The sequence below is a fragment of the Dasypus novemcinctus genome, chromosome 6, assembly GCF_030445035.2.
Source record: "Dasypus novemcinctus isolate mDasNov1 chromosome 6, mDasNov1.1.hap2, whole genome shotgun sequence".
In the NCBI taxonomy this organism is placed as follows: domain Eukaryota; kingdom Metazoa; phylum Chordata; class Mammalia; order Cingulata; family Dasypodidae; genus Dasypus; species Dasypus novemcinctus.
The window spans coordinates 71,920,083-71,946,766 of NC_080678.1; the positions used below are offsets into that span (position 1 = coordinate 71,920,083).

Below are 26,684 nucleotides of genomic sequence, written 5' to 3' on the forward strand. Positions count from 1 at the left end.
GATCTTTCTATTTTTAATACTTTCTGCATAGCTTTTTGTTTTAACATAGTTTTGATGTCATCATTTTTAGGTTAAGACCTGCTGTTTTATACATAAATTGAGGCACAGAAGATTGTTATATACCAGACTGGAAGCAGAGCCAAGAGCAAAGGTGCTATTTTTACTGGGCCACACTGAGGCTGAGTTGTTTAGTTTTCCTGTTGTGAACCAAGGGACCTGGTCATTCAAACTTTATTTCAGATACGCATTATACCATTTGCAGTGGTATACCGCTCAGCTACTCTCACCTTCCCATGGAGGAGCTGGGGGCCCTCTGGTGAAAGGTGCTTGTCTTTACATTCAACAGTAAAAGCCTTATGGGTAATTAGCCAGAAAAGGGACCTGGTCTACTTTAGTCTCAAAACTGGGCTAATGCTAATGACTGACATGGAAAGATGGGCCTTGTTAAGGTCTTACTCTGCTTTACTTATCTTGAACAGATAGGGAAACCAAAATGAAAAAGAAAGTGTCTTCAAGATCTGGATCAGGTTAGTGAAGGCAGAAAATGGAACACTTGCTTCCTGTCTGAGCTGGCCTTACAGGTCTTGCAGCATGGGTTTATTCTTAAGGGGGTTAAACCCTCAGGAGGCTAACAACCTTTCCATCTTCCCTGAAGGCTTGGTGGAAAGCCATCATTATTAAGAAGTGATCTTGCCTGGGTGAGGAGTTTGCTGATCTGGAGAATTTGGCAGCCAAATCAGGCCTAAAGCTGAGTTTCAATTTCTTTAGAGAAAAACCAAATTGATGTTTGCTCAGAATCTGGGGAAGACATAGGGTGGGCCATAAAGAGTTAATAAAAATTACCGTGCCAGTCACTAAATACCTCATAGTTAGGTTATTGTATAGGCATACATAAGGAAAGGAATGCCATGATTTAAATCAGTGTAATACAAATACAGACACCAAATATTTAATGAACACCAGCCTGCCTTCTGCCACTAAAAGTATAAGAGTATCTACTAGTGCACTTCTAGCCTCCATGTAAGAAATAGGAGTCAAAGGATGGGAGAATAGCTTTCTAGGTAGAGAACAGCCTGAACAGAGTCAAAAATGGGCAGAAGGCATTCAGTAAGCTTGGATGGAATCAGATCATGGCAGGATGGATAGTTTAAAAATAAATGGGAGGGAAGCGGACTTGGCCCAATGGATAGAGTGTCCGCCTACCACATGGGAGGTCCGCAGTTCAAACCCCAGGCCTCCTTGACCCATGTGGAGCTGGACCATGCGCAGTGCTGATGTGCACAAGGAGTGCTGTGCCACGCAGGAGGGTCCCCCGTGTAGGGGAGCCCCATGCGCAAGGAGTGCGCCCCATAAGGAGAGCTGCCCAGTGTGAAAGAAAGTGCAGCCTGTCCAAGAATGGTGCCGCACACACAGCTGACACAAGAAGATGATGTAACAATAAGAAACACAGATTCCCAGTGCCGCTGATAAGGATAGAAGTGGTCACAGAAGCGAATGGATATAGAGAGCAGACAACTGGGGGGGGGGGATAAGAAAAGGTAATATTAAAAAAAGGAAATAAACGGGAATGGATGTGGCTCAAGTGACTGGTCTCCTGTCAATTACTTGGTGGGAGACCCATGGTTTGGGAGGTGCATGGTTTGGTTCCTGGTGCCTCCTAAAGAAGACAGCGAGCTGATACAAGATGATCCAACAAGAGACACAAGAAAAGCAAAATGAGAGAACAAAGCAGGGAGCAGAGGTTCCCAGTGCCTTCTAAAAGGACGAACCAGACAGTGAGCCAGTGTGGCAGAATGATGCAACAAGAGACACGAGGAATAAACATAACGAGAGACTCCCCAACAAGGCAGGGAATGGAGGTGACTTAAGCAATTAGGAGCCTCTCTCCCAAATCAGAGGTCCCAGGTTCAGGTCCTGGTGCCTCCTAAAGAAACAAGACAAACAGAAACAGCATGTGCAAATAACCAAGGGGTAGGGAGAGAGAAAAAATAAAACCAAAAACCAAAATTGAACAGGTTAGACTCAATTATGAGAAGAAAATTGGGTGAAACCAAATAGACTGTTCTTCCATTTCCTAAGTGAGGGGATCAATCCCAGTCTTGAGGAATGGAAAATTCTGGAGTAGGCCCTGAAGGTTAGGGCTGCTCAGGAGCCAAAGGGTCCATATGCAAAAAAAAAAAAAAAATAGTATAGAATTCACCAATTAGTTCAGTGTTTCTCATGAAATTATCTTTTCTTCAAGAATGTTATTTTCACTATAAGCTCTTTCATTTAAAAATCCAGTAACTGCAATTATATTTTCTGGCATTGTGGTTGTTAGACTGTGAATCTATTGCGAGCACTAAGTTAGAAAAAAAAAAAAGATGGGGTTCTACTCTAGGTATAACAGAAGAAATAAAAAGTCCCGGATGTATAAGAAGACAGAGACTACAAAAGAATTGACAGTTTAGATAATCAGGAGTACAATAGGGTTAAGGGACTAAAGCCTCAGAAGAGGTCCCCAAAGGTAAAAGGATTTCTGAAAGGAGGCATGAAAAGGTGGTGGTCTGAGAAAGGGGTTCTTGATTTGAGGAACCAGACAAACTTCATATGTCCACTTGAAGTCAGTCCCCAAGAGAAGTCTTACTACTGAGGGTGTTATGGAACCCAATTTCCACTGCTACCCACCAATAGACGACCTGTTAGTTTTAGATCACATTTTCCCTATACTTAGGAAGAAATGGCAGTTCAGAAAGGGACCAGGTTATTTTAAATGGAAAGATGTTAACTAACCCTGCCATAAAAGCCTTTAGTTTCAGTGTTAAAAGTAAATAAAGTTCTATGGAGGCAGCAAGGAGTTAAGTTGGAAGGTAGGGTTACAGATCAGTTTTCATCCTTAGGTAATTTTCATTTATTTGAAATACCCAACATCTTGGGCATTTTGGAAAATTCAAGAAGTGTCCTTGTTTTGAACTTTAAAGATGGTTGAATTCAATAGTGCATGAGTTATTGGTTGAAATGTAGATTCATTTGCTGGAAATTGGCAACACACAACTCACAACACTGTGGTATCAACTTATCTTTGGCTCAAAAACGTTAAAATTTTTTTTTTTTAATTTTGGAGGGTGTTCAGTTTTTCAGCTCAGTTGAAAAATAACATTGCTTGTCCATGGTTATGTGATGGAATATCTACTTGTGGGATTATACAGCTACTAGAAATTGTTTAAATGTTGTGATGACATGTTAATTTAAAAAAAGCAGTATAGTGACTTTTATATGCTTAAGGGGGGGACATGTAGAAAAGATTGTGGAAAGCAAATCAATAATAGCTACTTCTGGGCAGCACAATTACAGGCACCCCCTTTTTGCCTATTTTTATCACTATTTGGTACTTCATAAAATATACTATTATATATTATCTTGATCACTCAGGTGAAAATAAAACAATTTTTAAAACCCTTGGAAATTTTGAAGAATGTTATGAAACAGGTTCAGCTTGAACCAATCAATGGTTCTCCCTGTCTTAAATATACCCCCTCCTCAAAGTTCAGTTCAATTGATGGTGGCTCCTGGCTCACACGCCATAGGAAATGTGTAAAACACACTGAACATTAGATGAGTAAACTGGCTTCAAAATGTCAACAAATTGCTAATGGTTGGAAAGATGTAAATGGATTACTTAAGAGCAAAATGTGGACTCCTAACTGTAGCATACATGAAAGCAACCTGATGGACCACAGCTGTGCCAACAGTTCCTACATGGTTCCTCAAAACTTCCACTAACCAGGAATAAGCAGCAATTTCCCAAGACTACATCATTTCTGGAGCTTGTACAGCATTTCTTTTAGAACACATAACTGTCACTGGGCTCAATCTAAATGGTCTGATTTACTGCTTTTATTTCTTAGGGAGGGAATGGGAGAAATGACAGACCAAATTGCAAGTTAATCAATTCAAAAGATGTGCCAAATTCTTACTGACTTAGAATGTATTTGTGAAATCTTATGGCTTCACTGCATTAAGAAAATTTTGATTCGAAGAATCATTTCTTGAATATTCAGTTTGATCATTTTGCTCCAACATGATTAATACATTAGAGAACAACTTGAGCATAATCTGAATTCTGCATTTCCTTAGGGGCAATTTCATCTGTGAGGAAAACCTAAGTGAACACCAGAAAATTCCATTTCCTTAGTCAAGCCACAGAGGAATACACAAAAGGACACGCACACACATCAAAACACCTACCAGCTTTTTTTTTTTTTTAAGATTATTTATTTCTCTCCCTTTCCCCCCACCCCAGTTGTCTGTTCTCTGTGTCTATTTGCTGCGTCTTCTTAGTCCGCTTCTGTTGTCGTCAGCGGCACAGCAATCTGTTTTTGTTGCATCATCTTGCTGTGTCATTTCTCCGGGTGGGCGGCGCCATTCCTGGGCAGGCTGCACTTTCTTTCGCGCTGGGCGGCTCTCCTTACGGGGCACACTCCTTGCACGTGAGGCTCCCCCACGCGGGGGACACCCCTGCATGGCAGGGCACTCCTTGCGCGCATCAGCACTGTGCATGGGCCAGCCCCACACGGGTCAAGGAGGCCCAGAGTTTGAACCGCGGACCTCCCATATGGTAGACAGACGCCCTAACCGCTGGGCCAAGTCCGCTGCTCTAACTAATTTTAATGGCAGGTGTTAGTAGTCACACCAATCCCTATCTGGTATTGCAAACTTTCTGATTTTAGGTAACTCTCCTTCCACTACTTCCTCAGAGTCCTAAGCTGCAACCTTTTTGATGCCCTTTTATGCAGGTAAACTCTGGGTCGTTCCCCAGGTAAAGTGCCATATTTTAGCATTTGTTAGCCTTAACAAGTATAAGATTGCTACTGTTTTAAAGTGTCACTGATGAAGTTTTTGAGTGTTGTGCCCTTAACCCATTTCCCCTATAAGCCCTGTAATTTTTATTGCGGGACTTTCATGAGTGAGGTTATTTTTAGGAACTGACTGTAATGGGATTCAATGTCCTTTGTTAGAAAGCTATAGGTTGGCCTTTTCCCTTTATATCTGGAATAAATTTGCTAAAAAACATTAAAAATTTCTTGCTTGACCTAAGTCCTGTTTCTGCAAAAACAAGAGTAAATTCTGGTTATTTGAAAAATTTGGTTTAGAGTTCTTATTATACTTACCACACAAAGATTACCCATTTCTTGGGTCAAAAGAAATCTTTTAGGTTGGCTCTAATTAGTTACTGATAAAAAAGGACCTAAGGCAATCAATCTCCCGAGGTGGATGTTTGTTGTGAAAATATTTTGACTATACTGTAACTACAGAACATGGAGTTTAGACTATACTGCCTTATCTATGACATATTGAACTTGCCTACTGGACTACATCCTTGATATTGATTTGTCTACTTGAGATTTACCTATTGTAAGAACAGTTCTGAGCAGAAACTTCTTCCTCTGCTCTGCTAGAACAAGACTGAAAGAGTGAATGACTTTCTAAGTCCCTTAAGAGCTGGAAATCTCAAACAGCTAATGTGGTTGGAAGAGGATCTAAATACTACATCCATGTTTTATTTTAGATCCTCTTCCAGCCACATTAGCTGTTTACTATATGTATATATTTGCTATGAAGAATATAGCACAGATAACACAAACGTGTGGTTCCTGAGGGAGTCTCTTACCACATAACCAGTGCCAAGTATGTAAAAGGTGTTTAATAAATGCTTTTGAGTAAATATTAAAAGGTAGTTCTATCCTGCAGTGATTTTCCTGTATTTTAACTCTCATTTTTCACAAGGCATGTGGCCCGAGTAAGGATCCCTACACATCCCCCTTTACCATGATCTCTTTCCACTTACTAAACATGCCCTGCTCAGCAGGACCTGAGTATCCATCCTCACTATGCTGGGAGAAGACCACATTCTCTCCCCTAGGGAAAGGAGTTTGTCTCCATCTGATTTTGCACTTCATTTGTATCTGTTCATTGATCCAGCCAACCAAATTTTTCGTCTGTCAAATTTGAGTTTCAAAGATGGAGGGGTGGGAAATGGTAAGCAGCATCAGACTGAAAAAGAACAATCCTCCAGCCTTAGGTGCAACTGGCTAACTCATTTACAGAGAGTTCAATGAGAACTGAAGTGTCAGCTGTGAAAACCAACCCAGCCAAGAATAGGAACTCAATTTGTATGCAGGTGGAGCCCAACATTTCCTTTTTGTTTGAAAGTCAACTTAGTTTTTATTATAAGAACCAGACTGATAGTTGTGGGAGCCAAAGTACTTTATACACTACTCAGTTCTTAAACCTTCTATATGATTTCAAGGAGGAACTATCCAATCAGAGTAACCAAGTATGTCATAACTGTTCTAGTTAGGAAAGGTCTTAGTCTAAATCTGGGTGACAAGCCTGGTGGCATATAGCTTGGTATCTTGGTCAACGTGTCATACCCCAGTTCATAGTGTACTGAAGAGCTATAGAATGGTAATCAAACCACATTTTTTCTTCTCTCATAGCTGATGTTTTAGTCTTCTAGACTGCTCAAGCAAATAGCACAAAATGGGTTGGGTTAAACAATGGGAATTTATTAGCTTATTTTTTGAGGTTAAAAAGCAGGCCAAATCAAGGCCTTAAGATGATGCTTTCTCCCCCAAGACTGGTGTTCTGGGGCTGGCCTACGGGTGATCTTTGATCCTTAGAGCTTGTCACACAGCGAGGCACATGGCTGAATCTCTGGGTCTCCCTTTTCTCTTCTGGATGCTGTTGATGCCCAGCTTCTCACAGCTCCCTGTGTCTCTTTCTCTGAATCATTCCGCTTATATAGGACGAGTGTAATACGATTAAGCCCCGTTCGGACGGAGGTGGGCCACACCCACGGGAATGGATTAAATTTAAGGTGGTGTTTTTCTAGGTCACATACAGCTTCAATTACCTGTTACAGTGGACAATCATGATCTGGCCTATGAGAGCATCTTTGATAGGCTAGCGTCTATGAAGAACACATACTAAATCTCTTTCTATATATAGTACATACACTATATAACATTATACATACAAGGTTGTCGAGATTAGAGCACTGTTGTTGATGTGCCAAAGTCAAGTCAAGATGAGAACACTGTTCTTCTGAAGCCCACTGACCAAAGGGAAGTAACAGGAAGAAATGGATTTGAACATGTTATTCACTAATCAGGAAAAGGAATTCATATTCAGGTCTAAACAACATTCATTATAGATGGGAGGGACCCTAAATAATCATCACAGGTTTCTTTTGAAGTCTAATTACCCTACACATTTGAAATAATCTTAGCACGCTATAGTCTGGAGGAAACATGTAATTTTATGTTCTCCTACTTAATCATGAGAGTCAACCAAAAGGATAGAGAAAACAAGGTAATGCCCAGAAGAATTATTCCATTAGGGATATGATCAGCCATACAACAAACCAGCCTTCTAAAAAGTCCATAGATATCTTTAATAAGGCATTTACGGCCCTTTTTCTCCACCCCAGGCTTACGGAATTAGGTGACTAGTATGTAATTCAGTGGCTACAAGACGAGAGATAGAACACTTTCATAAAGTGGGTTTGCTTTGAAGTAAGCCACAACGGCTTGGTTTGATCCTCCTTAGCTTCAGCTATGCTGAAGGTGATGTAGTGTGGTTAAAAGGCAGTGCAAACAATAGCAAGAGAAGTAAAAAGGCTTTTGAGGGGAAAGTGGCAGGTTTTAAGGAACCAGCAGGAGCTAGGCTAGTTTATTCAAGAAGTAATTCCTTGGCTTTAAATTAATTTCATGTTAAAATTAAATGAGTTGGAACATCTGACAGTATTAGGCAAAAAGTACAGTTTAATGAGTTGAGTCACATTTGGAAATAAGTATTAAAAAGTCAGAAACTGACCACGATAAAATAAGGTTCACAAAATCATTTGAAATATTCCTCAGCCCAATTTTTTCCCTAAGTCAGGAAGGCATTATGTAATGCACTAACCATTGTACCAAGGGTGTGGGCAATTCATGTGAAATAGTAACTGTATATTCCTAGCTGAATCTTGCCTGGAGTGGAGAGTGGCTTAACAGCCTACATGGAGCTAAAAGATGGTAGACAAACAAAATCATGATAAAAGCCCACAGCTAATTTGCAAGATGTTACAATGTAGGTGTACCTCTTTTTTTCTTTTAAACTATTTGATAACTACCTTAAGATGAAAAGGAAAGGCTGTCCTGTCAGTATCCTACAGAGTGGAGGACTACATATTTCCAGTAATAGTGTTAGGAATATGTGAATTTCAAGCAACCAATTATTAATAGCAGTCACCTATTAGACTCCAAATTTAAAGAAACTTGCCTCAAGGTCACAGAATAAGTAGCAGAACTCATATTCAAACCCAGGTCTGACTGACCACAGGCTTTCTTTTACAATACCTGCTCATTCTCCTTCTTCTCCCCCCACACCCAACACTGTATGAGTAGCTATCTATGCTGTGAAAAAAACTAATGTGGAACTATATGACATATACTTATAATCATAGCTTTTGAAATTCATGTAAAGTTCCTGTCAACTTGTGTTCATAAATAACCAATGCCAGAATTACCTGTATTCCTTTTTTCAGATGGGTATAAGATAAGTAAGTTGAGGTACTAATTTGTAATAGCCCATAAAACCTGAAGAACTGAAAAAAGCTCTTAAGAATAACAGACAAGTGGGCAATGTTTCAGGGAAGAACATTTGATCACAAGATAATGATGGCTGTGCCTCAACAAAGAGGAAACCCCCAACAGTATGCATGCCAAAAGAGGGAGGACTCTGGAAAAGCCAACTTTTGATAAAGTCTTTTTAATGTAAAATGTAAAACCCCTTCAACTTTAATGTACAAAGCCATTTGTAACACTTGCACTTTAACAAATAAAAGCAAGCCAATGTTTTAAAAAAATACATCATTAAATGTATATATGTATATATTTACATAGCATATTAAGTTTAATATTTAGCTTTAAAAGTTCACATAAATTTTACCAAAATGAGACAATTTTAAATAAATTACACCTTTTGAAAATGTTTAATTGTACAGTGAATAGCTTCAACAAAATATTGAAGTGTCTGTATTTAGTTATCTACTTTATATACTTTGTATTTTACAAATTTTACAATTATTTGGCAGTAATTTTCTGATTATGACATGACTGCTGTGCGATTCAGCAATTTCCCAAATGCAGGCAATAGCTGGTGTTTGTTTCCTATTCTCACAGTAACTGTCTCAATGTAGTGAAAAATATCAGTTATTTTAACAAACTGTACAAGATCACATTTACACTTGATCAACAATATAGCATAGAATTTTTGTAATTTTTCCAAAAATAAATACATCATTTTAAATCTGGCATTTTCACAAACTTCATATACACTATAATACAAAAACAGCTATGAAGCGCTGCTTTTTAAATTTAGCTTGTTTTAATAACTAACATTGAGTCACAAGAGCTGTGACATGCTATACTGTTGCAGTGTCAGTAACAAGTAATTACTACAAAGAGAATTTCTTGGCACTGATGGTTTTACAAAGCTTAAGTCAGTGTGCATACATATCATTGTTCAAGGGTAAGTATATCCCAGTTCAAAGGCCTAAAAACATCAAACTGGGCCAAACTTAATTTTCTTCCATATCCTCTATTTCATCTTCATGTATCTTCAAAGCTCTCACCATTTCCTTGACTGCATGATACAAGATATTTTTAACCTGAAAGAGATGTTGGTATTGCTAATCACTTCAGCTGGAGAAAAATTAACAAATTAAAATTGCATGGGTTAACAGATAAAACACAATTTAATGGAAGCCAGGGAAAGACAATAAATTTAAGGAAAAAAAAAGTTGAAGTTTCTAAATGTTAAAAACCAACTTGTTAATCTTTGTCACCCTAATGTGACAGACCAGGCAATGGCCATCTAATCTGTTATGCATGTATCATATTTCTGAAAAAGACTGCAAAACACAATCCAGTTAAAAAACTCATCTCTTACCTGTAATTTATCATCATAATTGATCTCTTCCTTTAAAAGTCTCAGTTCCTGTGTTAAGTGAAATGATTGTACAAGATGTTCTGGAGACACAAAATCTTCAGTTACCTGAATACAGCTGTGAAAATTCTGTACCTAGTCCCAGGAGAAAAACAATAAAATATTAATTTTAGGAACGGGGAGCAAACACAAGCAAACTTATCTATAAACAATAAATGGAAGGGACAGTTCTCCCAGAAGGTATTTCTTCAGAACATAACTGGATTTCGAAGCAGACTATAACACTCTGTAATAAAATGACAAGGAAAAAGCTCAATGCAAAGAGATGCTGTAAATGGAATACTTTAAAATGATGATAAAAAAAGATTAACAATGGAATACTTTTCCATTCAGGAACTCAAATTCAAGGTTTTTTTTCTTTTTAATTTGTTACTCAAATAAAAATATCAATTGGAAAGAATTCCATTTTATGCATTTTATGAATGCAATTAATCTGAATATATTTGTTGTTATTCTTTGGTTTTCAGCACTTTGGTCACTTCATCACTGACCTTTACACTAGAAGGTAGATTAAAGGAAATGAAACTTAGTTTGATTATTTGTGAGGATCTGGGATAACTATAGTTCAACTTAGATCTAGTTTTAGAGCTATCCTAGGATTTTAGTTATTTGTATCTCTCCTTAGTGAATGCCTTTAAATTAAGCAATTAAATATACACTTCAATCTTCTGTGATATCAGCAGAACGGTTTTTCAACAGTTTTGTCTCTCTTGCCTAAAGGTTTTCACAAGGAGTCAGTCAATAGTTTTATCTATTATTTGTTGAGCACATACAAACGAATTCCATATTTTACTATTTCTAACAGAACTGCTTTCCATTAATACATTCAGTATGATGACAGCTGATCTGATCTAGATTTTTGTGGTTTCTAGGTTGACTTCTAGTGATAGTAAAAGATGCCATACGGAAACGGACTTGGCCCAGTGGTTAGGGCGTCCGTCTACCACATGGGAGGTCCGCAGTTCAAACCCCGGGCCTCCTTGACCTGTGTGGAGCTGGCCCACGCGCAGTGTTGATGTGCACAAGGAGTGCCCTGCCATGCAGGGGTGTCCCCCGTGTAGGAGAGCCCCACGTGCAAGGAGTGCGCCCTGTAAGGAGAGCCGCCCAGCGCGAAAGAAAGTGCAGCCTGCCCAGGAATGGCGCTGCCCACACTTCCCCTGCTGCTGACGACAACAGAAGCGGACAAACGCAGCAAATAGACACAGAGAACAGACAACTGGGGGCGGGGGAGAATTATAGACACAGAGAACAGACAACCGGGGGCGGGGGAGAATTAAATAAATAAATCTTAAAAAATAATAATAAAATAAAATAAAATAAAAGATGCCATAAAATTGCAGGGAAAGGAGAAATAACTTGAAAGACAAGACACTTCATTATGCCTCAATATATAGAGTAACTTTAACACATTAAAAAAACCATTCTCTTCCTTTAATCAATAGGTTTAAGGGCTCCTCTGAAGCAGGGATTCTTGACAAGGGGATCCATGAGCTTGAATTGAAATTAAAAAAAAAAAACAACATTAATTCTTGTGGGCATGTGTTACATATTTATTAAATAATATATAGCACAGTGTGGACTTAATAAGGGGTCCATGGTTTTCACCTGATTGGCAAAAGGGTCTGTGGAACAAAAAAGGTTAAGAACCCTGATCTGAAGGATGAACACAGTGGATGTCTCACATGTTCAGTATTTATGTACAGTGTGTCACTGGACCTTCATGATGTGTCTATAGAACTGATGCTGTATTTCACAGAGCAAGAAACTATGGCTGAGAGGTTTAGTGACTGTCCCAATATAAACTGGCAGGTAAATAGCAAGCCAACAGGAACATAGTCCCTGTGAAGTATTGTCCAGTAGATACCATATTAACTCTCTCATACAGTCTCCCAAGTGCCTCCCCTCTGTTATCTTTCACTCATCTGAACATGCCATAAGGAAAGAAGTCCTTTGAAAGTTGTATCATGGGAAAAGTGGATGTGGCTCAAGCAGTTGGGCACATGCCTACCATATAGGAGATCCTCCTAAAGAAGATGAGCAAGACAGGGAGTTGACGTAATGGGCTAGTGTGGTGAGCTGATGCAACAAGATGAAACTACTAGCAAACAATGAGACACACCAAGCAGGGAACAGATGTGGCTCAAGCCAATGGGCACCTCCATCCCACATGGGAGGTCCGAGGTTCGGTTTCTGGTGCTTCCTAAAAAGATGATGAGCTGATACAGAAAGCATACAACAGACACAGAGGGCACAAACAATGGGGGGTATGACTACCAGAAATAAATAAATAAATCTTAAAAGGAAAAAAAAAGAAAAAGCTCTATCATGTTCATTTTGATATGTCTAGGCCTAGCATTCCCCCAAATTACTTTCAGGACAGTGATTTTTTTTTTTTAGTGCTTACCAGAAAGCTATTATTTATAGTCCCAGACTGTGTAGACTTAATATATTTTGCTTAAAGTTTTCACAGTTTAGTTTGAAGATGAAAGACTCAGTTTTAAAGCAGTACAATTTGATCTTCCATTCTACTTATCCCTTTTCTTTGCCATCTTTGAGCCATTTACAGTACACTTTCTGGATATACTACTTTATTCATACTTGCCTTAAAGAATCAGGGGAAGTTACTATCATAAATAGGTAATGTCAAGAAAATGAACTCTTGTGTTCTTTGTAGGAAGGTGATTATCTTGAACATGGAAATTTTGTGATACCCTTTTTCGATCCTAATTATAATAAGACCACTCTAAACCTCAGAACATTACAGCTGAGACAGAGTAAATCCTGGAGGTCAGGGCCACAGTTCTTCCTAGCAATATACAGGTTTTCACAAATGTACACGTTTGCCAACAAAAGATTTTTAAGTCTGCAGTTTTAGAGTAGTCCTTAGACTATAAAGAGGGCTTGTGGCTAGGCTACGATACTCACCCTCAGCTTTTTAAGATATGCGCCTGAACTCCCCTGCACAGACAGAGCCTGTTCCTCCAATTTGGCTTCTGGAAATGCTCACTGTTGACAGGACAAAGAACAGAATGCTGCTTCTTTCCTAGTACTGATGATCCCTGCCATGCAATATTACTTGGGTAAAACAGTTTTTAAAAAGCGCCTTGGGTTTTCAAAGACTTCCTATCTGCATATTTCTCTGAAGTATGGTTCTCAGATGGTAGCACCAGCATCTCCTGGGAGCTTGGTTAGAAATATGATTTACTAGGCCCTGTCCCCAGACCTACTCAAGGAGAAACTCTGGGGGTGGGGCCCAGCAATCTGCGTTTTAAAAAACCTACCAGGAAATTCTGGTGCATGATAAAGCTTAAGAACCACCCACTGAGAGTTTGGACTATTTTAAGGGCCATTTGAGGTCTTTTGGAAGTGTCAAAGCTATCAGTTTTCAGAACCTCTAAGAACTAAATAGGTTGTAAATAACATATGTCAAATCTAAGTTAAGACTGGGGAGTTATCACTTCTTTTGAAATCTTGAAACCACATTGCCACCACTTATGACTCAAGAACAATAAACACTCTCAATAGAATACAAAGAACTGGTGCTGTCACATCATGCCACATAAGGAAGGTTAAGGTAGAAATCCCTGTTTCTGTAACTGGCAATTTCTATGCCAAAATATGTAGCAGAGAAGTTAAGATTTTATCTTTGATTATTCAGCAATTCAGTGGCAGAGCTTAGAATAGAAAGGACATATGCCAATCTAGGTCATGCAGGCTGCCCCAATCTATTTATCACAGATGAAATTTGCTTTCTACAATTTAAGCAAATCTTCAACAAATCTCAAAAGAAAATACATAACTAGAAGCCAGAGATCAACCTTAAGTGAACTTTCTGAAGTAGGCAGAGAAGACACATGTAAGAAAAGGTCAAAATTTACATGTATTTGTAGAAAGAACACAATATACATAACTTTTGGGAAGTCTAATGTCCTTTTCATCTACACTTGTATAAAAATTTGTCCTTCAGGCCTTCTAGAAAACAAGTCTTACCAACAATTATTTTAAGTGCATTATTCTAAGCATGGGAGAAAAATGAAATTCCTGACTTCATAAGGCTTGCATTCCAGTGGAGATTAAAAGACCGAAACAACCACAAACAAAAAACAAAACAAAACAAAAACACAAACTATTCTAAATAAGTAAATTATAAAACATATTAGAAGGTGATGACTGTAAAGGAGGAAAATATAGCAAGGACGAAGACAGGAAGTTGGGGGACACAACTGGCACTTGTAAACTAAGATGGTTGTGGAAGACTTCAGTTGACATTTGAGCAAACCCTAAAAGAATGTCAAGATGCAAGTCTTACAAAACATCTGGGATGAAGAATCATCCAGGCACAAGGATTATCAAGCAAAGAGACCATGGGGTAGGAGCATGCTTGGTGGAAACAGCAAAGAGGGCAGCATGGATGGTAAAGAGGATAATACTGGTGGAGGAAGACAGAGAGCAAAGGGGGTGGGTGGTGGTATGTGTGCACCTGTAGGATGCAGACTGTTTAGATAATGAATTGCCATAACTCTTAATTTCACAGCATCACTATGCTTCTATTTTGAGAAAAGACTACTCTCATCCACGATGGCAGTTTGAGATTATTTTATGAATCCTAAAAAGAGAAAGATAATGTTTGTAAACTAGTGTATACCTGAGTGTGATACCCTTTGATTTGTATCAGATTCAGTGGAGGGGTCTCTGATTAGATTATTTGATAAGATTGTTTTGGGCTTTTGATTGAACTTGATTCAAACTTGCTGGGTCTGATATAAATGGACTCACATGAACTGACAGCCATCAGGAACAGAACTCTATCATTTTTGACCCTGCCATTTGACAGAAAGAAGGCTCATACAGTTGAGGGTCCAGAGAAATTGGAAGAGAGCAAAACAGTTGTGACTGATATAGAAGCCCCAAAAAGAAACAAGCCCTAGGCTAGGAAGAAGGACTATAGGACCACTTAAGCATGAAGCCTCAAGAAGCTGGGCCCATGGAGCTCAAGAGGAAGAGAAAGCCCAGAGGGGAAGGAAAAGGGGAAGGAAAAACCATGAAGAGATCCCTGCCATCTGCCTTCAACATGTGCCAGCTGACTTTGGTGAGAAAGCACCTTTTATGGTGCCTTGAGCTGGACTTTCCACAGTAAAAGCTTTTACTCAAAATAAATACCCTTTTATAAAAGTCAACAGATTTCAGGTACTTTGCATTGGCAGCCCATTGGCAAACTAATAATCTACCCCCCAAAAATGTAGAATAAGGAAGGAGACAAGTATAAGAAAGCTACATATAGTGGCTCCCTCTGGAGGAGAGGAACTGGGGTAAAGGTGAGAGACTTTTCACTGTTTTCTTTTATATGGTTTGCGTTTTCATTACATATATGTGCTATATTTTCAAAAGATAAAAATTATTTTGAGAAGTCTTTTCAATTCACAGTACTGGAACAAATGATTGTCCATATGCAAAAAATTCACTTTAATCCAAAATTTGCAATATATATAAAAATTACAGAAAATGGATCTTGGACCTAAATGTAGAACCAAAAAACCACAAAGCTTCTAGAAAAAAAGGGCTAGTGAAATAATTTCATAGACACAATAAAAGTATGATCCATAAAAGAAGAAATATTGATCAACAGGACTTCATCAAAATTAGAACATGTCGCTCTTTGAAAGATGCCATTAAAAGAATGGAAAGAGGGAAGTGGATGTGGCTCAACCAAATGGGTGCCCACCTACCACATGGGAGGTCCCAGGCTCGGGTCCTATGCCTCCTAAAGAAGACAAACAGAAGACTAAACAAGCAGATGTGGCTCAGGCCATTGGGCACTTGCCTCCCATGTGGGAGGTCCTGGGTTCGGTTTCTGGTGCCTCCTGGAGAAGGTGAGCAAACAATGAGCAGACAGATGAGAGAACCATCGGGGGTAGGGGATGGGATAAATAAAACTAAAAAAAAAAAAAAAAAAAGTGAGAAGAGAATCACTAGGAGAATCAATTTGCAAAACACAAATCAAATAAATGATATACCTAGAACAGATAGGAAACACTCAACAACTCAGTAACAAAACCACAATTAAAAATAGACAAAATACAGATTTCACCAAAGCAAATATAGAGATGGTAAATAAGCAGTTGAAAAGATGCTCAATATTTAGTCACTAAGAAAATGGAGGAGGGAAACGGACTTGGCCCAGTGGTTAGGGCATCCGTCTACCACATGGGAGGTCCGCAGTTCAAACCCCGGGCCTCCTTGACCCGTGTGGAGCTGGCCCATGCGCAGTGCTGATGTGCGCAAGGAGTGTCCCCCGCGCAGGGGAGCCCCACACGCAAGGAGTGCGCCCTGTAAGGAGAGCCGCCCAGCCCAAAAAAAGTGCATCCTGCCCAGGAATGGCGCCGCCCAAACTTCCCGTGCCGCTGACGACAACAGAAGCGGACAAAGAAACAAGACACAGCAAATAGACACAGAGAATAGACAACCGGGGGGGGGGGAGAGGGGGGGGATTAAAAATAAATAAATCTTTAAAAAAAAAAAGAAAACGAAAATGAAGAAAATGCAAATTCAAACCACAATGAGATACTACTATGTACCTATCAGAATGGCTTCAAAACAAAACAAAACTGACAATACCAAGTGAGAGCAAGTGAAGCAGAGAAATTAAAACTCTAGTAAATTGTTTTGGGAAAAAGAAAATTGTACAAACACTTGGGAAAACAGATTGGCAGCTTCTTATAAAGTCAATCATATAAATATCAATAACCCAACAATCCTACTACTTGGTTTTTACTCAAGTGAAATGAAAACCTCCTGTTTTAATTTGTTAAGCTGCTGAAAGCAGATACTATAAAATGGGTTGGCTTTTAACAGTGGGAATTTATTAGCTTACAAGCTTATAGTTTTAAAGCTGTGAAAATGTCCAAATCAAGATATCAAGGCAATGCTTTCTTCCTTAAGACTAGATGCTGTTGATCCTGGATTCCATTGTCACATGGCAAGGCACAAGGTGGTGGCTTCTGCTGAACTCTCCTTCTATTCCTTCTTATGCTTTCACATTCTTGCTTCCATGGCTTTCTCTCTCTCTCTGTCTCTGTATTCATACCATTTATAAAGGATTCCAGTAAAGGTATTAAGACATAACCTGGGCCACGCATTAACTGAAGTAACCTAATCAAAAGATTCTACTTACAATAGGTTTACACCCACATGAAGGAAGGGATTACCTTTAAGAACATGACTTTCTGGGGTACACAGAATTTCAAAGCACCCTGCTCCACTCCCTTGACCTTGTGTTTATGTTCTTTCCATATAAAAAATACATTCATACCACCACAAAATCCCAAAAGTCTTAAATCATTTCAATAACAATGCTAAGTAGAAAGTCTCATCAAAATCAGTTACAGGTATGGTATGTCCTGGGCACAATTCCCCTCAGACTGTGGACCTGTGAAACTTAAGAGCTTAAGAAGTTATCTGCTTTCAGTATACAAGGGAGAGAAAGTCACAGGAAAAACATTACCATTCCCACAGGGAGAAATTGGGAGGAAAATGGTCACGGGAACCAAACAATTTTAAAATGCTATAAGGCATACTCCACTAGATTTTAAGGTCTAAATGACCTACAGAATATCTCGTCCTCTGGGCCTGATGAAGCTGCGACCCCACCCCACCAAGTGCCTCCACAATAGCCATGCTCTCCTCAAACACTGGGGTAAGGCTTCAACATCTTCAAGAAAGAGCTGTCACCCTGTTAAGCATCAAGATGGTGTCCAGACTCTACACATTCCCCCAGGCATCTGAGAATATTGGCGTTATAACACTCTTCCAGAACAAGGGGGATGAGTATGCCCTCTCCAAACCCTGGGGAATAGTCATCCTTTGCAATACATGGGTGTGTCCCCTCTCGTGGCCCCAAGTATCTCTTGGATGTCTTCTACCCAGACCTCAGTATCCATAGTTCTGCCTTTCAAGTCTCTTTTCCTTCAATCTGTCCCTTTTAGTGGGCTGGCAGTGATTTTGTTTACATAGTTCTTGCAAAATCGGTTGGTTCCACATGTAACACACAGGGATCCCTACCATCAGACAGGAGGACTTTCCATAAATCCTTTCTGGATAATTTCATTTCCAGTCTAACTGTGGTGAGATGTTTCCATCTCCATGTTTGGTTAAATCCTCTTATGAGGCACTATTTTCTAGGGACTCACTTTTTAGAAGCTTAGAATTTTTCATACCATCAATTTCTGGTTTCTTTGTACTCAGGAGTTCAGATCTCAGCTTATCCTTTTCCTCTTGCATATTACTATAAGCTACAAGGAAAAGCCAGGCTGTGCTTTGCACATTTAGTTTGGAAATCGCTTCAGCGAAATATCCAGGCTTGTCACTTTCAAATTCTGCCTTCCATTTCACACCAGGACGCAATGTGCCCAAATTCTCTGCTACTTTAAAACAAGGTCAGCCTTCTTCCAGTTTGCAATGACACATTCATCATTTCTGATCATCAGAAGTATCTCTACTGCCCATATTTCTACCAACAGCCTCTTCAAAGCAATTTAGGCTTTTTTAATCTAGTGTCTCACAAGCCACCCCCGCGTACACACACACTCATTACCCAATTTACAACACCTTTTTAACATTTTTGGTATCTCCAATAGCAGCACCATACTCTTCCGGCACCAAAGGAGACACCATAAAATGGGTTGGCTTTTAACCATGGGAATTAATTAGCTTACAAGCTTACAGTTTTGAGGCTATGAAAATGTCCAAATCAAGGCATCATCAAGGCGATGCTTTCTTTCCCAAAGACTGGCTGCCAGAAATCCTGGACTCTTCTGTTTCATGGCAAGGTATGTGGTTGTGCATCTGTTGGGTTTCTCTCTCTTTTATTCTGGGTTTCACTGCTTTCAATTTTTGTGTCTGTGGCTCTCTCTCTGTATTCATCCCGTTTATAAAGGATGCCAGTAAAAAGGATTAAGACCCACGCCAGGCCATGCCTTAGCTGAAGTAACCTAATCAAAAGGACCTACTTACATCTACAGGAATGGATTACCTTTAAGAATATGATAATCTGAACATAATAGTACAGTTTCAAACCACCACACCTACATTCACAAAAAAACTGTACTGCAAATGTTTGCAGTGGCATTACCTGTAATTCCCGAAACTGGGAATCACCTGAATTATTCTTTGATTGGTGATGGATAAACAAACTTTGGTATGTTCATCAACAGACAACTACTCAGCAATAAAAAGGAATCAATGACAGACAAATCAATAATGATGAATCTCAAATGCCAATATGTCAAATGGAAAAAGTCAGATACAAGAGGCTACATATTGGATGATTCCATTTATAGGATATTCTCATAAAGGTAGAACTATAGGAACAAAAAAAAACGTAAGCAGTTGAAGAGACTTTGGGTGGGAGGAGAAATTACTACAAAGGAACAAGAAGGAATTTTTTTGGAGTGATAGAAATATTCTCTATTTTGACTGTGTTGTTACATTAACTATGCATTTGTACACTAAAAAGGGTGAATTTCACTGTACATAATTTATACTCTTAAAAGATAATTGATTGCACTGTATGGTTTAACTTTAAGAAAATCTGATACTGGAGAAGATGAATAAATAAATAAAGATTTAACTGAAAATGTTTTGTATTAAATATTACCAATCATTCACATTTACCAGGTTTCCTGTTAAATCAGTTATTCCTTGAGGGCATTTATATTTGAATACAGATTTGGAATGAATTCCAATTAAACATGAATCATAATATAACATTCTGAAATGGTCATATAAGTCCAAAGGTAATACTGGAATTTAACATAAGTACATCTTTTTATCCAGAAGTTACTGTACAGAAAAAGGTACATTATCATCATGTTTATATTTTACTATTATAAATGCAGCTGAGATTTAAGAATGATATGTCTGATTCTGAACTTGACATTCTAAAAACTAAGCAACTATTATGATGTAAGGAATATTTGTGCATAATAGTGCTGAACAGGAAGTGATTACATAGGTTTTTTTTTTTAAGATTTATCTTATTTATTTCTCCCCACTGTCTCGATGTTTTGCACTTGCTATGTCTGTTCATCTTCCTTGTTTCTTTAGGAGGCACTGGGAGCTGAACCTGGGACCTCTAATGTGGGAGGGAGGTGCCTAATCACTTGAAACACCCTGCTTGTTGGGTCTCTCATTATGTTTTTTCCTCCCCACGTCTCTTGTTGCGTAATCTTGTTGGGTCAGCTCGCCACACACTTGCTTGTAGTGTCAGCTTGTTGTCTTCTTTAGGAGGCACCCAGAAACGAACAAGGGACCTCCCCTGTGGTAGGTGGGAGCTCAATTGCTTGAGCCACATCCGCTTCCCACATACAAAGTTTTATAAAACATGGGGAAAATTCCTTGGTAAAAGCACACACACATCACAGACAACTCAATTAGTGGACAGTAGAAAGGTGGGGAACCAACTCTGAGGCAAAACTAGTCTTTTGGGATATTGGGTTTCCACTGCACAATTTGTTATTACAGGGCTAGAATGGTCTGTGGTTGCCCCACATTCAACCTGTAAGAATCTGTTGTGTGCTTTTAATTCCATCTTACATATCTACTATTTGTTCCATGACATTCTGTCACACAGCAAAGACACAGAAACAAAGATGAGGTGTTTTAACTTGTTTAGTTTGAGCATGCGTGCATGTGTTTTAAGTTTTGTGGGTCCATAGCTATAAAAATTACATGTTATCTTTCCTTGGCCAAGGCTATTGCTATGTGAGCATGCTAGAAAAGAGGCAGGATGTACATCTAAAGCCTGAATGATCTAGTAAATAAATCATTCTGTTCATATTTGGTGCCTTAGAAAATGTATGATCTGTAAGTTCTGGTACCCTTTTCTTCAAGACCACTACTGAAAATGATTTTGTAGTCAACTTACACTAAGTCTTAAAAATTAAATTAGATTTCAATCTACTTAATCATAGTTAATATAATACTCGAAACTTGGCTCATGTTAAGTTATTTAAGCTCTCAAAGTGTTTAAGTCCGATCTCTTTAAGCATGGGAAAGCCATTTTAGTGATTTCTTAATGAAAACAGTTGGAACAGGTCATCCTCATGTGGTCTTTCATTTATGTCTGTACTCAGAACAATTTTTTTAGTCAAAATTAGTTCTTTTAGTAACATTATGTGTTATAGGATTTTATATACCTGATGAAGGGCTCCTGCTGGTAAAATAATGGCATCACCAAGGAACTGGATAAGGGTGCAGGTTCTGACTCCATATTCTTCAAGCAGTCTTTGGCGGAGCTTTTTGTTCACATACCAACTTTGGTCACGTATTGGATCATGTTCTGGTAGAAGTTCAAGGCCTTGTTCTTTTGAAATCTAATAAAAACATATACCTCAATTTCAGTAAGAGAAATGAAACGGTAAATTACAATTTTCTTTATAGTAACAGTCTTCAGTTCTCAGAATCTTAAGACTCACTTGTGCTGCTCAAGTTAAAGATACTAACAATCTACAAAAATTTGAATAGGAAAAGGATCTTCAAATATACAACACTGACAGGAAGTGGCTGTAGCTCAAGCAATTGAGCTCCCGTTTACCAAGTGGAGGACCTGGGGGTCCCCTGGGACCTCCTGGTAAAAAAACAAAAACAAAAATAGGCGTCCCAGACCAGCCCAGCGAGGTGCAGGTCCCCGCACAGTAAAACAATGCACCAAAAAGACAATGACTCAACCAGATGGGGGAAAATATATACAAGACTGATAATGCTGTTAATAAAGTGAATCCAAACTCCTGTCTCACCTCCTCCCTTCACTATGAAGTTTCCAAACCATCTGGTTTCTGTCTTAAAATTGTGACAAGAGTACAGCTGAGGAAAAGCTTGGTTTAGATGCTTTGTCTCAAAAGCTAAACTGACAACAACAGAAAGAACAAAGATAAAAGAACAGACGCTAAACCATTCACAAATATATATTTAATAAACATTTTTTTGATCCTGTTCTTTATTTTGAGGTAGATACAAAGATAATTAACTTTTGTATTATTAACTTTCTAACATAAAAAACTGACCCCATACTAATCAGTAAAATAATCTTGTTTGGCATAAATGAACATATTTTAGATTAAAATACTGATAAGTATTGTGGGGTATGATAAGGACAGGGCTATAGATCCTTAAATTCCTTCTGAAAGATGAAGTATCAATAAAAGCAACAGTGATGATGTCTTTAAAAATGCTATAACTTCAGAAAATATTTGAGGGGTTTGAACCAACATTTCAGTTTGATCAGTCATTTTCTTTCAGATTTTCTATCTAAAGTTACTATTACTCACAAAATTTCAGTCTACCTAAGTATTGCAGAACAATCAGAGGTGACTGGATTCATTCCTCCTAGGACAACACTCGAAAACATCAGTCAGATTCAAAGAAAATAAAGATCCTACCTTTTTTTTTTTTAAAGATTTATTTATTTAAACCCCACCACCACCAGTTGTCTGCTCTCTGTGTGTTCTTCTGTGACCACTTCTATTGTGCGCATCAGCACTGTGCATGGGCCAGCTCCACACGGGTCAAGGAGGCCCGGGGTTTGAACCGCAGACCTCCCATGTGGTAGGCGGACGCCCTATCCATTGGGCCAAGTCTGCTTCCCAAGATCCTACCTTCTTCAGATGATTCTATAAAGCATCATTTTTTTTTATATCCTGAAAGCCCCAATCCCTTCTTTTCACCATCCAAGAGTAAATTTTAACATAACAATCATCAAAAGATTAGTCCTTTACTATAAGGGGATGGATAACTAAGAAGAAACCACTAGTCAAAACCCTCAACATGAAACAGGGATTTTTCAAAGGAGCAAGAGAGAGAGAAACTTTAGATTTTTAACAATTAAAACTTCTCTTCTCCCTTAAATTAAAATTGGCCTAATGATCTTATATGGCTGAATGCCAAATAAGGTTAATTAAAAAACAATTAGGGAGCAGATATAGCTCAAGTGGTTGAACGCCTGCTTCCTATGTATAAGGTCCTGGGTTTAATCTCCAGTACCTCCTAAAAAAGAAAAAAGTAAGTCCTTCTTTAAGGTGAGGACATATATTATTTGGAACTTTAAGTTATACCTTTTGAAGAAATTCCCTTATCTTATCAATGTCTTTCCCAGCATAAATATGCCACAGAGCACCAGGTATTTCACTTGAGTCTTTCAATCTTTTCCTTAAAATGTCATCCAAATCTTCTTCCTCAAATTTCTTGAGTATTCCTAAATAGAGAAGAGTATATTCAAATTTTTGTCAGTAAACATGACCAGAAAGTTAAGTCTCCATTTATCAGATCAGCAGAATGCCTGATTGTATTGGGACTCTAGGGTAGAAATCAAACCCAGTATATTCAAAACTGTTGGAACTAAGTTTTGAACTCGGTAAAGTAATTTTCCCATTTCACTTGTTTTCTGCAAACCAAGGAGATTTTTTTAATTAAAAAAAATATTAAGGGCTTCTACTCAAATTTGAACATTCTCCCTGTCTTAAGGAGATAATCAATGACTTGCATTCACATAGCATTTCATAATTTACCAAAGGACTTCCATGATCATTAATTACTTGGGTCTTTAAACTACTTAGTCAGGCGGGGATGATAAAATTTTTTACACCTGAGCAAACAGGTTCAATGAGGTGAAGGGACTTGCTCTTTATGATGACTAATGAATGGAAGAGCAAAATGTCTTCTAGCTCCTGGGCGGGGGTGGGGGTGGGGTGGGTGGGGGGGGTGGGGTGTGTGTGTGTGTGTGTGCGCGCGCGCATGCGCGCGCGTGGGGGTGGGAAGCAGGGAATCCTGGATATTATTACGTAATCTATAAACAAATCAGAAACATCACCAAGTCTGCTGAATTGCTTTTATGCACAACAAGACTGTGGTTGTGAGGTTGTGAGCAAATGTAAAAGCATTCTAAAATGTTCACAATCATTTAAAATCCGACATATATGTGTAATTACAGGAAGAACTTTGGAAGGATGTATATTCACAATGTTACTTGGCTATCTCTGAGTGAAGGACTACAAGAAATTTGTTTTTTTTAGCTGAATTTCTGGTTTCACAAAAGTGAACACTTTAAAGAAATGTTCTTTTAAGAGGAAAAGAAATCTACTACCTACAACAAAAGATATACCAGATATTCCCTAATTTGTGAGCGTTGTCTTTTGTTTTTAAACTTGGCTACAAGAGCTAAACATTTATTAAGTGGTTACTATTTGCCAGATATGATCTTAGAATGTTGGGGATTAGTGTTAAGAAAGACCCAGTCTTGACCTCATGGAATGAAATAGATTTAATAGAGGCAAGCAAATAATAAGAATATCACAGTGAGTAATGAAAACAGAGTACAAAGGGTTCACAGAACACTGGTTTAGTTCTCAGATGTTATCTATGGCAAAGTTTTACCAAAATCCGTGGTAAAGCAAGAAATTTAAGGATGATTTAAAAGGTTTATCATAAAAAGCTATCCTATACTTCTATTAAATCCTTTAAATAAGGAGGGTTTAAAATGTTCTTTCTCTTAAAAAAATGGCAGTTGGTAAGTTTTTTAAAAATGTGTTTAACAAAAGTAAAGGCTGAAAACCCACTTTCACTGCTTTGCAAATTCAAGAAACAAGAAGGCAGTTTCTCCTAGGGAAAGTAATGACAGGCTGGAAAAGAGTTTATTCTCTTTAGAGAAGACCTCTAAGGAAAGATGACTATCTGAGGTACAATATAAAGGGTAAATATAAGACAGGGCCAGGGAGACAGAGGCAGGAGAGCCACTTTAAACAGAGGAAAGAACATGTGCATTAAGTAGGTCAGTATTTCTCAAAACCTTTACTTTCTTTGTGACTACCTATAAAAAGGGACTCAATTTTAGATAAGGAAAACAAAATATTGGTGATTTTTCCTCAAAAGGAACAGGAGGTAGGGGAAAAGGGATTGTTGAGGGATGTGTGGGTACAAAGAGAGATAAAGTTCCAACATTTAAGGAAATGAAAGAACAGGAGAGAAAAGCAGGTATAACTACTATACTACAATATTAAGGGTTGGGGGGGGGCGCAATTTGAACAAAGTACAATGAGGCACAAGGGAAGGGATAATTAATGATGTAGAATCATAGGTTTACAAAGGCTAGGTCATTTGAACTACAGGTCATAAATTTCTGTGGTAAAGCAGGGACTACAACTCAAGTGTGTTTGATTCTAAAATCCTTGGTGGGGGAAGGCAAGAGTTTCTATTTATTGAAGTCACCAGTGTCAGTTCAGGGAGCTGAATAAAAATGTAACAAGTTTTTATAGTTTTGGTGAAACTTAGGCTTTTTCCTATAGAAGAAATTGTTAAAAAAAAAACATACAGGTAGAGTGAATAAATACTGAATCTCTGTGCCCCCAGCACCTAGTCAATAAGCTGTGGCTACATTCTGGGCTCCAGACAGACAGAATTAGTGTTCTAACTGGTAACAGAAGCCATGTATAGAATTTCACAGGAAGAGCATGTGAAGTATAAAAGGTAACTTGGTAAGGAAGAGAAACATTTAAAGGAAGAAGAGGTAAAAAAGACTTGAAAAAGTGGTGCAATCCATAAGGTGGTAAAACCATGTAAATAGTGGCACAAAAGCGAAGGCTGACATGTATAAGAAGAGGTAGTGATCAACAGTGCCATTTATTACTGAAATGATGGGGCAAGTAATTAAAAAAAGAAAGAATCCAATGAATTACCGATTGTGAGAGCCAGGGAACAATTTCAGTGGAGATGCTAGTAAAGTCATCCTTGCAATGAGTTGGAATATGAAAGGAAAGTGAGACAGCAAATAATTTTTTAAGAAGGGAGAAGAGATAGTACCCTGGAAAGGAAGATGAGGTCTAATGGAGGTTTTCTTTTGAGAAAGAAGAGTCTCATATCTGCTCCTGTTTGGAAGAGGAGAAGGCAGTGAAGAAGGAGAGGTTAAAGACCTGTATCTGTATGATTATGTCTTTCTACAGAGAAGGGAGTAAATGATAGACCAAGAGTACAAAACTAAATTGAAGAGATGGGAACTAAAACCTAAGTATTACACAGAAAAGTAATTTCTACTAGGGAGAAAAGCCCCTTCTTCCTCTGATACTGGAGGGAACAAAGAATGCCTAACCTAGTTTCTTTTCTTGAGTAAATGTTTAAAAAATAGTTAATTGTCATAAAAATAACATTGTTTTTATGAAACAGTACTGACCGGAAAGAAGCAAACAAAAAATGATGCATTTTTAAGTTTAAACTTTCTTTTGTAAGAAAAAGGAAAATTCATCTTTAATTAATGAATATCAGAATACAATATTCTCTGCAATTGTTTTTGTAATCTTTGCTGTTACATCAGAGGTTTACATTCTGGTTGATTCTAATGTGTGTGGTTATTAAACTGTTAATCCAAACACCACTATTCCTTTAAGTTTCTTTACCTGCTTTTGAGAGAACACCATTTCCTTTTGCTATGCCGACATAGACTAGAATATTTACAACATCAGAAGCTTCTATATGGAGATTTGTTGTTCCTATATCATGATCTTTAGCAGCAGCTACACCTGTGTAAAACAAAATCTTACTTGATTAAATATATATTTAATAATATAATCAGATAATCTCCTAAATCAGGTGTATGAGGAAAATTTCCTAAT

At 38.2% G+C, this 26,684-nt stretch overlaps 1 protein-coding gene across 24 annotated transcripts in view; it reads right to left on the minus strand.

The window, feature by feature from the left end:
- Positions 1-8,777: 8,777 nt before the first annotated feature.
- The window catches only part of JMJD1C (jumonji domain containing 1C), a 336,090-nt gene continuing 318,183 nt past the window's right edge, over positions 8,778-26,684 (minus strand). For all 24 annotated transcript variants that reach the window (XM_071215817.1, XM_071215823.1, XM_071215821.1 and 21 more), the window contains 5 exons: positions 26,469-26,591; positions 23,139-23,278; positions 21,225-21,401; positions 9,976-10,107; positions 8,778-9,694 (listed from right to left, as the gene is read on the minus strand). In XM_071215817.1, the coding sequence (XP_071071918.1) occupies positions 9,605-9,694; positions 9,976-10,107; positions 21,225-21,401; positions 23,139-23,278; positions 26,469-26,591 (662 nt within the window). In that variant the 3' untranslated portion in view covers positions 8,778-9,604. The remainder of the gene's footprint in view (positions 9,695-9,975; positions 10,108-21,224; positions 21,402-23,138; positions 23,279-26,468; positions 26,592-26,684) is intronic.